The sequence below is a fragment of the Eleutherodactylus coqui genome, chromosome 9 (assembly GCF_035609145.1).
Source record: "Eleutherodactylus coqui strain aEleCoq1 chromosome 9, aEleCoq1.hap1, whole genome shotgun sequence".
NCBI classification, from domain to species: domain Eukaryota; kingdom Metazoa; phylum Chordata; class Amphibia; order Anura; family Eleutherodactylidae; genus Eleutherodactylus; species Eleutherodactylus coqui.
The window spans coordinates 68,605,151-68,623,557 of record NC_089845.1 but is presented as its reverse complement, the minus strand read 5'-3'; the positions used below and the strand labels follow the sequence as shown (position 1 = coordinate 68,623,557).

At 44.0% G+C, this 18,407-nt stretch overlaps 1 protein-coding gene across 1 annotated transcript in view; it reads right to left on the bottom strand.

The window, feature by feature from the left end:
• Positions 1–4,136: 4,136 nt before the first annotated feature.
• Positions 4,137–18,407, bottom strand: part of CD226 (CD226 molecule) — a 61,807-nt gene continuing 47,536 nt past the window's right edge. Inside the window, exons 5-6 of the mRNA XM_066578960.1 lie at positions 4,903–4,969; positions 4,137–4,462 (exon numbers count right to left, since the gene is read on the bottom strand). Coding sequence (XP_066435057.1) covers positions 4,382–4,462; positions 4,903–4,969 — 148 coding nt within the window. The 3' untranslated portion in view covers positions 4,137–4,381. The remainder of the gene's footprint in view (positions 4,463–4,902; positions 4,970–18,407) is intronic.

Genomic DNA, 18,407 nt, shown 5'->3' with positions numbered 1-18,407 from the left:
TAGCCGATCGCACGACCGTCCTCCGTGACGCCTCTGCCACCTACAACTACTGGGTGTCGAAGCTGGACACGTGGCCTGAACTCGCGCTGTATGCCCTGGAGGTGCTTGCTTGTCCTGCGGCTAGCGTCTTGTCAGAGAGGGTGTTTAGTGCGGCTGGGGGAATCATCACAGATAAGCGTACACGCCTGTCAACCGACAGTGCCGACAGGCTAACACTCATCAAGATGAACAAAGCCTGGATTTCCCCAGACTTCTCTTCTCCACCAGCGGACAGCAGCGATACCTAAGCAATACGTAGGCTGCACCCGCGGATGGAAGCATCGTTCTCTATCACCATCCAAAACGGGGACATTTCTGCTTCATCAATCTGTGTATAATATTCCTCCTCCTCCTCCTGCTCCTCCTCCTGAAACCTCACGTAATCACGCCGAACGGGCAATTTTTCTTAGGGCCACAAGGCTCACTCATATAATTTTTCTAAACAATTTTTATACGTTTCAATGCTCTTAAAAGCGTTGAAACTTTAACTTGAACCAATTTTTCGTTAAACTGGGCTGCCTCCAGGCCTAGTTACCACTTAAGCCACATTAACCAAAGCGATTAATGGGTTTCACCTGCCATCTTGGTTGGGCATGGCCAATTTTTTCTGAGGTACATTAGTACTGTTGGTACACCAATTTTTTAGGGGCCCTCACCTACAGTGTAATCATAGTAATTTCTATGTTCTTCGCCTGCACTCATGGTACAGAAAGGTGTGTGGGGTTGGCCTACACTTTAGCTACATAAATGTAACTGGGGCCTTGTCTATACTGCAGCTACTGAAATGTGAAAGAGACTGTTATCTCCCTAAACTGCTGCAATGGGAATGTTACTGGGGCCTGTCTTGAGTGCTACTATTACTGAAATGGAACTAAGACTGCGCTCCCCCTATACTGCTGCTAGTGATATGTTAGTGGCGCCTGTCCCTAATGCTACCGCTGAAATGTTAATAATTCTTGGCTCTGCCTATACCGCTGCTAATGGTATGTCACTGGGGTGTGGAAACAGAGGCTTCACAAAGACATGATGGCGGCGAGGCCATTTCCCACCAACGCTGTTACTGTTAAGGTGCATATAACCACGGACACGTGTAGAGGACACATAGTGCCTCCAAAACATCCCCCTCCTCCTCCAACAATGAAAACATTCTTGGCAAATACCTTTGCATTGGTCCGTCTGGTGGCAGTCCAAGAATTTCACCTTTAACGACACAACAAGAGAGCACCACCACCATCCCCCCGCCACAGCCCACTTAATCCTGGCCACATTCCGAAAACCAACTACATAAAACCGCGCTACCAGGTCCGCAGTCACCACCACATTACCACCAACGAGGTTACTGTTAAGGTACATATTACCAGTCTGACTGGGGCATGCAGTGTGGGCCGAAGCCCACCTGTATTGTATCTGACGTTAGCTCTGCTGAGTAGGGCACTGCAATGGGATATATTTATGTACCGCCGGTGGGTTCCAGGGAGCCACCCATGCTGTGGGTCCACACGGAGTTGTAACTGCATCTGTCCACTTGTGAAGAACCCCAGTCTGACTGGGGCATGCAGTGTGGGCCAAAGCCCACCTGCATTAACCACGACATTACCTCAGCTGTGATGGGCAATGCAATGGTATTTATTTATGTACCGCCGGTGGCTTCCTGGCACCCACCCATGCTGTGGGTCCACAGGGAGTTGTTACTACATCTGTCCACTTGTAAAGAACCCCAGTCTGACTGGGGCATGCAGTGTGGGCCGAAGCCCACCTGCATTAACCACGAAATTACCTCAGCTGTGATGGGCAATGCAATGGGATTTATTTATGTACCGCCGGTGGCTTCCTGGCACCCACCGATGCTGTGGGTCCACAGGGAGTTGTTACTACATCTGTCCACTTGTAAAGAACCCCAGTCTGACTGGGGCATGCAGTGTGGGCCGAAGCCCACCTGCATTAACCACGACATTACCTCAGCTGTGATGGGCAATGCAATGGGATATTTTTATGTACCACCGGTGGGTTCCAGGGAGCCACCCATGCTGTAGGTGCACACAGAGTTGAACCTACATCTGTCCACTTGTAAAGAACCCCAGTCAGACTGGGGCATGCAGTGTGGGCCGAAGCCCACCTGTATTAAGCACGACATTACCTCAGCTGTGATGGGCAATGCAATGGGATATTTTTAGGTACCACCGGTGGGTTCCAGGGAGCCACCCATGCTGTAAGTGCACACGGAGTTTAACCTACATCTGTCCCCTTGTAAAGAACCCCAGTCAGACTGGGGCATGTAGTGTGGGCCGAAGCCCACCTGTATTAAGCACGACATTACCTCAGCTGTGATGGGCAATGCAATGGGATATTTTTATGTACCACCGATGGGTTACAGGGAGCCACCCCTGCTGTAGGTGCACACGGAGTTTAACCTACATCTGTCCACTTGTAAAGAACCCCAGTCAGACTGGGGCATGCAGTGTGGGCCGAAGCCCACCTGTATTAAGCACGACATTACCTCAGCTGTGATGGGCAATGCAATGGGATATTTTTATGTACCACCGGTGGGTTCCAGGGAGCCACCCATGCTGTAAGTGCACACGGAGTTTAACCTACATCTGTCCACTTGTAAAGAACCCCAGTCAGACTGGGGCATGCAGTGTGGGCCGAAGCCCACCTGTATTAAGCACGATATTACCTCAGCTGTGATGGGCAATGCAATGGGATATTTTTATGTACCACCGGTGGGTTCCAGGGAGCCACCCATGCCGTGGGTGCACACGGAATTCCCATTGCGGAGTTGGACCTGGCTGTGACTATTTATAAAAAAACGCGGTCTGACTGGGGCATGCAGACACCTTGACAGAATGAATAGTGTGTGGCACATAGGTTCCCCATTGCTATGCCCACGTGTGCAGCTCCAGATGGAGGTGGCACAGGATTGGATTTCTCATTGCTTCTGTACAGCATTGTGGACTATCGGCCCGCCCCTTTTATGGGGGGGTCGCTGCCTAGCCATGCCAACCCTCTGTAGTGTGTGCCTGCTTTTCCTCTGGCAGACGCACTTATAAATAGACATGAGGGTGGCGTGGCATGAGGGCAGCTGAAGGCTGGGCAGGGACAATTTGGTGTACGCTGTGGACACTGTCGTGCGGGGGGGAGGGGGTTGGGCAGCATGTAACCCAGGAGAAGTGGCAGCGGAGTGTCATGCAGGCAGTGATTGTGCTTTGTTGGAGGTAGTGTGGTGCTTAGCTAAGGTATGCATTGCTAATGAGGGCTTTTCAGAAGTAAAAGTTGTTGGGAGGGGGGGGCCCCACTCTTGCCGGTATTGTGGCTTAATAGTGGGACCTGTGAACTTGAGATGCAGCCCAACATGTAGCCCCTCGCCTGCCCTATCCGTTGCGCTGTGTCGTTCCCATCACTTTCTTGAATTGCCCCGATTTTCACAAATGAAAACCTTAGCGAGCATCGGCGATATACAAAAATGCTCGGGTCGCCCATTGACTTCAATGGGGTTCGTTACTCGAAACGAACCCTCGAGCATCACGAAAAGTTCGTCTCGAGTAACGAGCACCCGAGCATTTTGGGGCTCGCTCATCTCTACAAATAACGCGTTTCAACCTAAACAGGTCTTGTTCACCTCATAAGACACATTTTTCACGTGAAGCCGGCTTTTTTCCCTACCTTTCTGCTGATCACCCGCTGGGACTGGGCGGCACGAGCCTGAGCTCCGTGACCATTTGCTTCTGAGAAATTCACATTGTCAGGGGTTGAGTGAAGGTGAGCACATTTACTTTTTCTTTTATATATTGCTTAGTGAAGGAAATACCCAGGTGGTTTGCCGCTTGGGTACTCGGCAGTCCCATTGAAAGCGAATGGGGTGTCGGTACAAGGCCAGCACTCGGTTCAGTCTCCTGTTCATTACAGGGGGTGCAGTAACTCTACAGTGAGGGGGATGGGGGATAAAAGACCCTTGTTCTTGAGATCGGTGGGACCACCAATCCGCAAGTTATCCCCTATCCTATGGATATGGAATAAATTGATATTCTAATATGACCCCTTTAAGTTAAAACAATATGATAATGTGGCCTTCACAACAACAAAAAGTTGAGCCCCCCTGCTTTAATGAAAGCCATTATCCCTGATTGCTCAGCTTTCTCCAGACCTTCAGTTACACATAAAACCACATTTTTATAGAATGCAGATAAGAAGAAGGAATTTCTGTACATGGCAAATAATCAAAAGTAATCATAGATATACAAATACAGCATATTGTCCTTGCATTAATAATGTTTCGGCATTCTTAGCTGTCCTGTTCCCACATATCGTATAAAACCAATAAATGTATCCGTAGACTCCATTTCTAAGTCCATGATTTTGAGAATGATGAATTAGGTGTAAAGTTGGCGTATGTGGGCTCCTTGTCCGCTGTGTCTATTTGCAGCTGAAATAAACAAAGCAAATATTGTAAGAAATCGCACATCAGATGAAGAACAACAATTTGGCCTCTCTGCCATTCTAGTAAGTGCGCTTTTTGCATATTCTTAAAAAAGCTAAAAAATATACAGTACGCTGTACTACTGTGACCATTCCATAAATATGTATTCTTTGGGGAAAAAAACTTTAAGAAACTTTAACGATGACTTATTGAAGCAAAAGTTATTTGCAAATCATCAGAAATTTAAAAACAAGGGCTCAATACATCACTTTTGGATAGTGGGCGGAGCCATGCAGTGTTTTTCGGGGATTTCTGATGGAAACATCCACATAACTTCTGTTTTAAAAAGCCAATACCGTACAAGAATACATTGGGGAAATTTAGAGAGGCGATTTAGACTTTACTACTTTCCACTCGATAACTATATTGATTATCAGTCCTCTTACCTGAGGACAAGTGGAATTGAAGCTGACGTTTACTTGCTTTGCCTGGATTTTCCTGTTTTTCCGTGTCCTAAATTTAAATATACAAAAATTCAATAAAAAAAAACTATAGCTCCATTATGTAAAGGATAATAAATTATGTATAAGAAATCTAAAGGTTAACTCTCCGTTTTATTGCTTATTACTGAGATCATCACATCGAGAGATATTGTCAACCACCGCAATGCCTGTTTTCTAAAGGTATAAAGATTTTATGAATGAAATGTATTCACCTTTCCTTGTTCCGGCACAATTCTCCCTGCCAGCTATGACATGTCACTGTAGCAACTGATGGCATCACGTCTATCTCCATATTCCTTCTGGAGGTGGCATCAGGATGCCATAGCAGCGAACAAGTATTGATGTCAGCTCCAGGCAGCTATTTACTGTATTTTTCTCCTCTACAAATCATGCTGCAATATGCACCTAATAATCCAGAGAGACTCGGAGATCTGTGTTAGTCAATGGTCCTATTAGTGGAGTTTTGTGGATTCAGCATGCATTGTGCTGCATTCAGATGTGGTGATCGGCAAATGAACTCTTGTTGTATTACAATTATTTGTTAAATGTGCCGAATGTCCTTTTGTTGTACTGTGTTCTCTGTATAGCCAATGCTTTGCAATGACCTCTCTGCTGTGCAAAAAGGCATGCTACAATACTGTACCACATCATACCACATCTACATGCCACATATGTGTACATTCTATATCTCTGTTATCTGTTCACCAAACAGTCAGATACAGAAAAACATCTATAAAAAAATGGAAGTCTCCCTGGCAGCAGGAAAATCCAGGTTACAAAATAAAGAGGTTAACGGCTCCTTCTTCTTGGACAATGCAAATCTTATCACTTATTGAGTTGATGCTCAATAGTATTGGGTCTCAATGTTTGCATCAGCCAGGATAAACCCCCTACTTTTTTTCCCAACAAGTCCTCCTCCAATCTCACCCATTGTTTGGAATCCCAGTGAAAATGCCAGTCAAACAGGTGCATTACTATGGAGGCCAAGTGATAAATCCTAAGGTCAGGTAGCCCCGCTCCTCCTTTACCCCTGGGCCTCATAAATGTCCTGAAGCCTATCCTACTGTGCTTACCTCCCCACACAAAGCGAGTGAATGTTTTCAGTTTCTTAAGGAAACCCTTAGGGTGGGGAAGAGGGCAATAGGCAGTGCCTGAAACAGTGAAGAAACCTTTATGCTGCAACTTGTAAAAAGGAGAAACGTTTAAATATTCCTTTGGGTGAAGATTAGTTAAGTGTTTAGATCTTTATCACCTTACTTACTGCACTCAGTTTCTGCCTCCTTCACTACTAACTATTGTGTTGTATAGCACTGGTGTCAGGACAATTACCATCATAAGTCATCATTAGTCATTTACTCAACTGCAGATGCTGTTAATCGGGAAGCACTGCTGATAGGTGCTGTGGCACCACGGCTTAGCTAACTGTCACTCTATCCATTCATGTCTTATCTGAAGGGGTGCAATAGTAGGGCGTACTGTGGCTGGTATAATGGAGGAGCATGCTAGCTGGCACAGTTACAAGGTATTATAGCTTTCATACATTATTGATACATTATTGGGTCTCTATCTTATCAATTGAATATTACTCAGAATATGTGCAATAAAAATGTTTTTTCCTCCTTTTATGCTTCTAATTATGGGTTTACCTTATTGTCTGGTACAGCTTGTAGTCTGAAAAGTACAGTAAATTTTGCATTTATGTATTAGAACTGTTCAGTTTAGCTTTTTGTTGGGGCTCCTTTAAGCAACCGTGTTGTTACAGAGTATTCCGCACGTAGGGTTTTGCACACGGAATAAACTGTACTAATGTGCCATAGGTGCCCATGCTGCCAATCACACATATTGCTCAAAATATATGTTCAATCAAGATCGCAGCATGTTTTGTCTTGCCATGTAATATGGCAATCGGCGGCCCACACAAGTACGCAATGTCATTGTGTACTTGCTGCATGCCGCATGACTGTCCCAGCGAATTACATTCATGTGCAGACGGCCTCGGTGTTCAGATCATCTGTTGCAATACACTCTTTTAATTCTGCTTTTGCATGTCCTTCCATTCCCACTGATGGTTCCTGTTGCAAAGAATTTTTAACTAATGGTGGCTTCACACGAGCGTGTACTTGCGCGTACATAGGTGCGTACATATTTGCGCACCCCTGTATGTGCAAAAACACACGTGTATGCAGGTGCACGCATTGCCTTTAAGTATAAGCTCTTCCCTGAAAAACAACCATTTTAGTGTTAAAAAAAAAATATATATATATATATATATATATATATATATATATATATATATACTTGCCTATCTGCCATTGCTGTGTCCCCTGCGGGGATGAAGAACACATCTGCCACATACGGCAGATGTTTCCTTCATCCCTGCAGGGAGTAAAGAATTCCCTGCTGCACCTGTCACAGATGTGACCGATGCCGCAAAGGAATTCTAAAGGCCTTCGGGGAACAAAGAATTCCCTACCACAGCTGTCACAGATGACAGCTGCGATAGAAGATCCAGCACCCCTTAATTTCTTAATTGTTTTTCAGGGAAGAGCTTTAAATATAAGCCTTTCCCTGAAAAACAAGCCAAAGTAGTGTAAAAAATAAAAAAAACTCATACTGACCTTTTTTCAGCTGCCGGGGCTCAGCCGCATCCTGTCTGCGCTGTCCCTGACTCTGCAATGAAGTTCTTTGAGCAGCGGGGAATTAAAATCCTCACCTGCTAAAAGAGCTGCTCCTGATTGGCTATGTGCTCAGCCAATAACAGGCATCTCTCGCCTGTTATTCATTCAGCAAGAGCTGCCTGTGATTGGCTGAGGTGCTCATGAATGACAGTCGAGAGCCGCAGCTCCATTGAAGGCAATGCGTGCATTCTCTATGGTGCATGCATGCCCTATCTTTGCAGGCGCACGCCTGTAAAACACAAAGAGGTGTGAACACGCCATAGGAAATGCATTGGTTGTAATAGACGTGTTTTTGTGCGTGCGTCACAATTGCCTACATACTTCAGTCATTCCTGTTGGTTTTTGTGCACATAATTTGCTGCATACTTATGCATGCAAAAAAATACAAAGAAGGACCCATTAATTTAATGCGCAAATACACAGTAAATAGGCAGGTTTCCTGCCTATTTGTACTGGCCCATTCACTTCAATGGCCTATTTCAGTTGCGTAATAATACTAATCTTTATTTATATAGCACCAACATATTCCGCAGTGTTTACAAAACAGGGGAATAAGAATAAAAAACAGAGTTACATGAAGTAATCAGTTAATGAAGAGAGTAGGGGGTGAGGATCCCTATAAGCAATAGGGGGATACAGAAGGTAAAGCGGTTGGAGATGTGCCCGGTATGGCGAGGTGGAGAGTGAGGGATGCTATACACATAGACAATAATCAGGTTGAGTGTTATAGTGGCTGAATCAGTGTGACTGCCAGGGGCGGTTGATGACGGCTAGCAGGGATTGCAGTCGGTAGGACAGAGAGCCTATTATCAGGCGGAGTACAGAGGGATTTGGTTTAGGAGTTATGGTATGCCTCCCTGAAAAGGTGTGTTTTTTGAATATTGTATGAAAAATACGCACATATGAATGAACCCATTGAAATCAATGGGTTATATTCACTGCTTATCATGCGTCTAATATGCTGCATAATTACGCTTCTGTGAACAAACCCTTAGTCCTCAAATGCCTTCTTGGACTGGTTTTATTTGCGTTGTAACTAGCTTTAGCTTATCATCCTGTAACTGCCTATCAATCCTACACCTAAGTTCAGAACTGTGGGCTTTCTATAAGTACCGATATGAACACAGAGGATGGTTTCAACTCCTATGAGAAAACAAATATTAAAGGGGTTGTCCCGCGCCGAAACGGGGTTTTTTTTTTTTTAACCCCCCCCCCCCCCCCCCCCGTTCGGCGCGAGACAACCCCGCTGCAGGGGTTAAAAAAACAACCCGCACAGCGCTTACCTGAATCCCGGCGGTCCGGCGTCTTCATACTCACCTGCTGAAGATGGCCGCCGGGATCCTCTGTCTCCATGGACCGCTGGGCTTCTGTGCGGTCCATTGCCGATTCCAGCCTCCTGATTGGCTGGAATCGGCACGTGACGGGGCGGAGCTACACGGAGCTACACGGAGCCCCATTCAGAAAAGAAGAAGACCCGGACTGCGCAAGCGCGGCTAATTTGGCCATCGGAGGGCGAAAATTAGTCGGCACCATGGAGACGAGGACGCCAGCAACGGAGCAGGTAAGTATAAAACTTTTTATAACTTCTGTATGGCTCATAATTAATGCACAATGTACATTACAAAGTGCATTATTATGGCCATGCAGAAGTGTATAGACCCACTTGCTGCCTCGGGACAACCCCTTTAATGATATTCCTGCACCTATTGTGCAAGGTATGCTTTTTATTAGTGAACACAACTGCATCTGCATTTAAAGGCTATTAACACTACTGAGACTTAGGGCTTATTCACACGTCCGTATATCAGCCGAGTTTTCACGCCCAGCCGATATACGATGTCCCTTTTTGAAGGGGGAGGAGGCGAGCCAGGCCGCGAGAAATGCACTGAGATCCCGCCCCCTCTTCACCCTCTCTCTGCCCTTCGCCACTATTTGCAGTGCACTGCTTGTGGCCTGGCCCACCTCCTCCCTCTGCAAAAAGGGACACTGTGAAAACCCTTCCGATATACGAACATGTGAATAAGCCCTATGACTGCAGAGTCTATATACAGAAATTTGTAGAAGCTATACAAGACAAAAGTGAAGAAACTGACCCCAATGGTGCCCATACCCTTTAGAGTGAACCTGTCATCACCGAATAGCACTATAAACAAAGTTTTGGTGCTGTTTGAGGAGGTTACAGTGAGCGGGGTTGTATTTCTTATACTAACCTACTCCCTCGTTCCCACAATGTTCACTGGTGAAGTTTGCGTGCCATTCAAAAACTCTATGGGACTGCATGCACATAGTGGTCTAAAAAGAGATTTTCAGACCGCATGTGGACTTCACCAGACTGAATAGGTCACAGTACAAAGATAATACATAGAATAGGCATATTGCACATTGTGATGTCAGCGTACAGAGATAATGCGTAATGTGATATCACAATACAAGAGTAATGTCTTTTCTTTGAACACTTCATGATCTATATTCAAATTTCCATACTTTTCTTCCATCATCCATAGTTATCACTAACTGCAACTCACTTCTCAGTGAGGAGGAGCCCTACTTGATGGACCCTACTTGAGCGACTGTTATGTCTGCTACCTTGCAGTTACACCCATGCTTTTCAGCATCATCACTTTAAATGGTTGCTCCCGTTATGTTTGTTTTTGCTTCACCTACAGTAACAGTCTAAAGTTTGGATTCACTTTTTCATCCCAGGGTTTTTTATGCTTTGATGACAAATTTGCACATTCTTGGCATTCTTTCAATCAGCTTCATGAGGTAATCACCTGAAATGTATTTCAATTAACAAGTATACCTTGTTAAGAGTTAATTTGTCGAATTTCTTGACTTCTTAGTGTGTTTGAGACCATCAGTTGCGTTGTGCAGAGCTCAGGTTGGTACACAGTTCCATAGTGTGTTTAGCACTATTCACCTACTGTTCTAGTCCACATTATGGCAAGGACTACTCAACTCAACTTTCCCATGAGTGATTTTTAATGCGTATTACGTTTGCGGGCTTTGTGCGTGTAATACATGGTAATAAACATTACATTATATGGTGCCTCAGACACAGAGTGCAAAATGCATGCGCAAAAAAGAATGTAACCTGCTCTATCTTGGCATGTATTACGAGCACACACACACTAAGATAGCGTATGGGGACTTGTTGGCACACAGCAGTGTACATTGCACAGTTCTGCATGCTCCTCGTGCAGGAGATATGCCAGCGGAAAACGCTCGTATGAGAAAGTCCTAAGTAAAGAGAAACAACAGTCCACCATTAGTTTAAGACATAAAGGTCAGTCAATCCAGAAAATGTCAAGAATTTTGAAGGTGTCCTGAAGTGCAGTCCTGAAAACTATCAAATGCTATATTGAAACTAGATCTCAGCAGTACCACCCCAGGAGAGGAAGAACAAGAGTTACCTCTAATCCAGAAGATAGGCTTTTTAGAGTTACCATCCTCAGAAACCACAAACTAACAACACTTCTGAATAGAGCCCTCATAAATGCTTGACAGAGATCAAGTAACAGACACATGTCAAAACTAACTGTTCAGAGGGACTGCAAGAATCATGCCTTTATGGTCGAATTGCTGTAAAGAAGCCACTACTGAGGAACATCAACAATAAGAGAATTGATTGGGCCAAGAAACATAAAAAATAAACATTAGACCACTGGAAAATTGTATGTTGGTCTGATCAGTCAAATTGTGAGATTTTTTATTCCTATTGCCATGTCTTGGTGAGATTCCGAGAAGTTGATCAGATGGTTTCTACATGTGTGGTTGCCACTATGAAGCACGGAAGAGGTCGTGTGATGGTGTGGGGGTGCTTTGCTGGTGACACTGTTGGTGAATTAGTCAAAATTCAAGGCACACTGAGCCAACATGGCTATTACAGCATTCTTCAGTCACTTGTCATCCCATCTCTTTGTACTTACTGGGTCCATCATTCGTTTTTCAACAGGAAAACAACCCCAAACAGATCCAAAGGCTATGTAAGGGCTATTTGCCCAAGAAGGTGAGTAATAGAGTGCTGTGTCAGATGACATGGCTTCCACAATCAACCAACCTAAACCAGATTGAGAGGGTTTGGAATAAGTTGGGCCGCACAGTAAAGGAAAAGCTGCCAACAAGTGCTCAGTATCTCTAGGAACTCCTTCTAGACTGTTAGAAAACCAGCTGACTACTCCATGAAGCTGATTGTGAAAATGCCGAGTGTGTACAAAGCTGTCATCTAAGCAAAAGGGGGCAACTTTGAAGAATCTAAAATATAAAACATATTCTGGTTTATTTAACATTTTTTGCTTAGTACCGTACTTAATTCCATCTGTGTTGAAAATAAAAAGAAAAAAAATAGAATGAAAAGGTGTCTTCAATCTTTTGACTGGTATTGTAATTCAATTAATGTTGATTATTTCTTCAGCTTGGGACTGTTGTCTTTGGGTTATTCGCTATCCATGTGGATGCAATTATCCACTTAGACTATGAATAGCATTTGTCCTCTACTTTACTTGTATAAAAATGTGTGTAAATTGAAATACTGAGATATAGTATACATTTTATGAGAAATATAGTCAAATACATTCCTAATGTCTACAATATGCATTAGGTTGAAATATAGAGATTGGACATTTAAGGACATGTATATTAATAATATTTGCAGAATAATATGATTTCATAGAGGTCACTTAGGACAAAGACTGTCAGAAAACCAAACCTTGTTAGAGATTGATGTAAGAGAACAGGTCATCTCTCAGGCAAAGTACAAACTGCTAACTGCAGGTAGCATTAGGGCAGAGAGAAGTGAGATGATGAAAGGTTCAGGTAATATGACATCTACAAACTAGATACAAGAGGTAAAATGGTTGAATTAAAATGGTTCTAATAAATGTCTTCATAAAATAATTTAAAACGTCTCGGACATGGGTCAAGGAGCCGTTACTTAGATTATAGAACGTGTTCTGACTTATACTGATCATAAATAAGTAAAGGATTCTAGTTGCAGAATATTCTTGTTTTCCATTTAAACACTGAAGGTCATATAGCCAATATCTGTAGAAGCCAGTTGTCTCTTATGCCTCATGACCACTGCTAACTCGCTATAATTGTTTTTTCAGACTAATGGTTTGTTAAATATTTTATGGAACAGGCAAGTATTTGTACACGCGTCAAGAGGTTTATTTCGGAAAAAGATTAAATGAACTCTGATGGTAGGCTAGACAAGGACACAGCAACTGACAAACTGTCTACTGGAAAAGTTGACCAGAAGGGAACTTAAAACTGACTCTCATGCTGTGTTATATGGGGCTATAAATAACCATTTTTAATCTTCTTTTCCTGGTACAGCAGCTTCTGTCAGTCACAATACATATATTTCAGAATATTTAATTTCACTTAGAACTGTGACTGTCTTCCATCCATGTCACACACACAGAAGAGTTTCGGGAACGGAGATATGGGCAGATGTTTGCGGAATCCTCACACCGTAGAGCTGCTTTAGCTGTCTCCTTGCCTGCTGGGTTAAAAAAAATCTATTTTTGACTCACTGACCCTATTTGGCTGCTATTCCGTATTGAAAATCTCATCTAAAGCCCAGTTAGTGTACTCCTCTCAATAGGAATTATCTTATGTTCATAATGCTTGGAAGGTTTGAATGCTTGGAAGATGAACTTCAATTATGGACAAATACCTAATTGTTATAGAACTATGAAAAGCAAAAAAAAAATAAAAAGCCCAATTGCAATATTGATGCAGTAGAGCGAAGATTGTTATTTGGCATATCACACTCCTTTGGAGGATAATAAAATGTTTGTCATAATATCGGATTCAAGATACAGTTAAAGGGGTTGTCCCGCGAAACAAAGTGGGGTTATACACTTCTGTATGGCCATATTAATGCACTTTGTAATATACATTGTGCATTAATTATGAGCCATACAGAAGTTATTCACTTACCTGCTCCGTTGCTAGCATCCTCGTCTCCATGGTGCCGTCTAATTTTCAGCATCTAATCGCCCGATTAGACGCGCTTGCGCAGTCCGGTCTTCTCTGTGTTGAATGTGGCGCTCGTGCTGGAGAGCTGCTCCTCGTAGCTCCGCCCTGTCACGTGTGCCGATTCCAGCCAATCAGGAGGCTGGAATCGGCAATGGAACGCACAGAAGACCTGCGGTCCACCGAGGGTGAAGATCCCGGCGGCCATCTTCACAAGGTAAGTAAGAAGTCACCGGAGCGCGGGGATTCGGGTAAGTACTACCCTTTTTTTTTTTTTTATCCCTGCATCGGGTTTGTCTCGCGCCGAACGGGGGGGCTATTGAAAAAAAAAAAACCTGTTTCGGCGCGGGACAACCCCTTTAAGTCTGAAAATATTTAACACTGACTAAGTTATTTTGGCTAACATAGAATGTCGAATTGAACTTTCTGTCTTAGGCCAGGCTCACACAACCTTGAGTGCCGGCAAGCCACGTGAATCTCTCACATGTCGGTGGGTAGCAAGTACACAGTGACATTCATATCTTTGCATGTATATGCATGTAATATGTGCCAAAATAGAGCATACTGAGTAATACGCACTCTAAAAAAGGGCTGCTGTGAGTGGCCCAACACAAATCAATGGACTGTTGGGATAGCATGTCACATGCCCATATGAGAGCGGCCTTCGTATTAGGGTCTTTACATCCAAATTGGATGAATAGTATAGGAATTACACCCATTTTCATATACAGACACCTCAAAACCTCTATAATCCCTCATGTATTCGGTTCTGCAGGTGCATGGCTTTTACATTGCAGACTGCCAATCAGCATATATTGTCAGGCATCCTCATCTACAATTCCCATCGCTAGCAGCCCTGTAAAAGGTTTGGCACCAGGGTAGTCAGTAGAACAAAATGTCATTGCTCTCGGTAAGGGAAACAAAATAACCTTGTAGATATGATATACTTTAAGCAAAAAGAGATGATGTTGCAGCAAGCTTTCAAGTCTACTTAGGTGTCTTCATCAAGCATGATTTAACAAAATGTCTGAAGAAACACACACATATATATATATATATATATATATATAAGTTCTATTGTCTATAAAATAATGTAGATTGGCAGATAGTGACCCCACTATCCTTGGACCAGATTTCGCAGAAGTAACCTGTCAGAAATCCTTTGGAGAGATTCAGTCCTGTTTCAAAGTATCAGATTGTAAGATTCCTGGAACATTCATATGTTCTACATCCTATGTTGTGAACCTATTTCGTATATAAAGTGTCTAATTGGTGGTCTTTACATTGGAGAAATAGGACAGAATCTTAAAAGGTCTCATCATTACACACCACCACATGGGCAGCATAGTGGCTCAGCAGTTAGCACTGTTGCCTTGCAGCGCTGGGGTCCTGGATTCAAATCTAACCAAGGACAACATTTACATGAAGTTTGTATGTTCTCTCCATGTTTGCATAAGTACTTCAGTTTCAACCAATACTCCAAAAACATACTAATAGGTTAACTTAGACTTCGAGCCCATTGGGGACATCAAGTGATGTACAGTGTTGTGGAATTAAAGATGAAAAAGATTCATTTATCTGCAGCTGAACAGTTTTGTTTAGGATTAGAGATGAGCGAACGTACTCGTAATGAGTACTTACGCACCCGAGTACCGCCATTTTCGAGTACTTCAGTACTCGGGCGTAAAGATTCGGGGGGCGCCGGGGGGCGGGGAGAGGCGCGGCGGTGCTGGGGGGAGCAGCGGGGAACAGGGGGGAGCCCTCTCTCTCTCCCTCTCCCTCCCACTCCCTACTGCTACCCCCCGTGCCGCCACGGCGCCCCCCGAATCTTTACACGCGAGTACCGCTGTACTCAAAAATGGCGGTGCTCGGGTGCGTAAGTACTCGTAACGAGTACGTTCGCTCATCTCTATTTAGGATGCAACATAGAACAGATGAGGGTTGTTGTGTCGAAAGGAAACTTCAAATCCAAAAATGACAGGAGGGTCTACAAATTCAAAATTATAAACAAATCTTTGAAACTCTGAACCCAGAACTTAACTGAAGGATTTATGGTGGGTTTATCTGAGAGATCTTGTCCAGGGCTAGTGGTGGCCCCATGCCTGTGAACAAACATCATTTTAGAGGCAATAAAACTCCCATTCTTTTCCGTGGACTAAACAAGGATTTACTTTCCAAGCTAATTCAGTTATCCTATTTTTTGGAATGTCGCGTGGACTGCATTATGTGATCAGCTGGGAGATACCATTGTATTTGTATGCATTATCAGATGCAAGTATATTGCAAAATACCATAGTTTTACATGTTAGCGCGTTTTTCCAGCAGATGATTTGTTTCCCAAAACACCTAAAGGGTGCGTTCCCACATAACAGGTTCCGACTTGCAGCTGAGACTGCACTCAGCCATGGCTGTCAACAGCTGCGCGATCTTGCCAATCATATCGGTAAGATCGCACTTCCATTGGAAACTGTGGCTGGGTGGAGTCACAACTGCAAGCCAGTACCTGTTATGTAAAAATGCACCCTTAGACCTCGGTCAGACGAGCGTTTTTCTGCGCGATTTGCGCATGCGATCTGCGCATATATAGAACCATTGCTACGCAATGGGATCGGTCACATGTCCGCTTTTTATGCGGATATGCGATAAATTATAGGACACGGCGAATCGCAGATCCGCGCTTATCTACGTTCTGCGATTCCTTGTGTTCTATATATGCGCTCAATGGGGCCGGCGGTAGCAGCGCCGTCCCCATTGAGAACATATACTATAAAGATCATTCTCCTCTGCTACAGCTGTAACAGAGAAGAACGATGTTCGCCCATTTAATTCAATGGAGCCGGCATTACAGCCGGCTCCATTGAAAGCAATAGGCTGCCGGCGAGCGCGGCATGAATTTTCGGGAAGGGCTTAAAAATATAAGCCCTTGCCTGAAAAACATCCAAGAATTTGTCCCTGCGGACGGGGTTCAGCCGCGGCCTGCCGGCAGTTCTCCTGAACTGCTCTCTGTAGTATTCAGCAGGTGGGGATTTAAAATCCCCACCTACTGAATGGGCTGCCTCTGATTGGTCACAGCCCTCACCAATCAGAGGCAGCTCTCACTCACCCATTCATGAATTCATGAATGGGTGAGTGCTGCCTCTGATTGGCTCAGTGCAAGGACCAATCATGAATTCATGAATGGGTGAGTGAGAGCTGCCTCTGATTGGTGAGGGCTGTGACCAATCAGAGGCAGCTCATTCAGTAGGCGGGGATTTTAAATCCCCGCCTGCTGAATACTACACAGAGCAGTTCAGGAGAACTGCCAGTCGGCCGCGGTTGAACTCCGGCTGCAGGGACAAGGTGAGTATATATATTTTTTTTATTTTTACACATTTTTGGATGGTTTTCAGGCAAGGGCTTATATGTTTAAGCCCTTCCCGAAAATTCATCTTGCGCTCGCCGGCAGCCCATTGCTTTCAATGGAGCCGGCTGTATAGCCGGCTCCATTGAATTTCAATGGGTGGACAGCGCTCCTTTGATCGGGCCCGTTTCGCCGAAAATGCTGCTAGCTGCAGATTTTTTGGCGAAAAGACGGCCCCGGTCACGTGATTTGCGGATGCGCATCCGTCATGCGATCCGCAAATCGCGGCAAAAACCGGTCGTCTGACCGAGGCCTTATGGTGCACAGCAAAGCGCCGTGATTTCAAACATGGCACTTTGCCGCGATCTTTTTTTTGCTTTCAGATGCAGCTCCCTGCAGCTGACAGCGTATTTTAGTGCGCCCCATCGTTGTGATGGATGATGAGATGCGTTAAATGAACAAAGATAGAGCAGACAGTGCTGGAAAATTGCTTAGCTGGAAATATCCATCCAGCGCCGCGATCAAACGCATGTCGTGAGGTCTTATTGATTTCATGGGAGTGTTATATCACAATCAACGCGGCATTCAAAACGCTGCGTTAATCATGGTAAAAGCGCCTGTGTGAGAGAGGCCTTAAGCTTGGCTTTGCCTTCAGCAATTTAAATGCATCTTAGCTTGGATTGAGATCAGTTGATTAATAGTAAGTAGTCTTCTTACTTTTTAACTCTTCAAATACCTAGTTGACAATACATGGATATTCTTATGAATATTCCTGCTGTTATGAAACTCTCAGTCCTGCGATATGATGTATCATGTTCTGGAAGCATCCTTGCTCTAGTCCAGTGGTATCCTGTTGCATCTTTAATCGGCTCCATTACTACCCTGTTCCTGCAGCATCCCTGTTCTAATCCTGTATACATTTTTTGCATCACATCCCCTGTTTGTGACCAATTGCATCTGGTCTTGTTTCTTTCTAGTGATTTGTTGCTACTGATATCCTCTGATGCTTATTGTTTGCCTGGACTGAACTATCCAGATTCCTCAGCTTATTTTTTCTTGCCCTACTGGTGCCAACAGATGGTTAACTGCTTCAGATGGCTGCATGCCCCTCCAAATATAATGCCAACAGATTGGGCATGGTCTGTTGGGCAGCATTGGCTGATCCAAGTCCCTTCAGATACTATTTTAGTCATGCTCTTCTGGTTGATTCCAGCCATTCAAGAATCATCACAAGGAAACTCACATGTTTATTTCCTTGAAAATACATAGAACGAGCTTTTAATGTTCACATGAAACCAACATTGCATAAGACTTTAGTACATATATAGTAATCTAAATGTTTTTGGCACTTCAAAAATGTTTAAACATTGAGAAAGGGGCAGTCATATGTAAAGAGATTGCTAAGGGACTATAGGCTGAAACCTACAACAAAAATAATTAGCTCTACA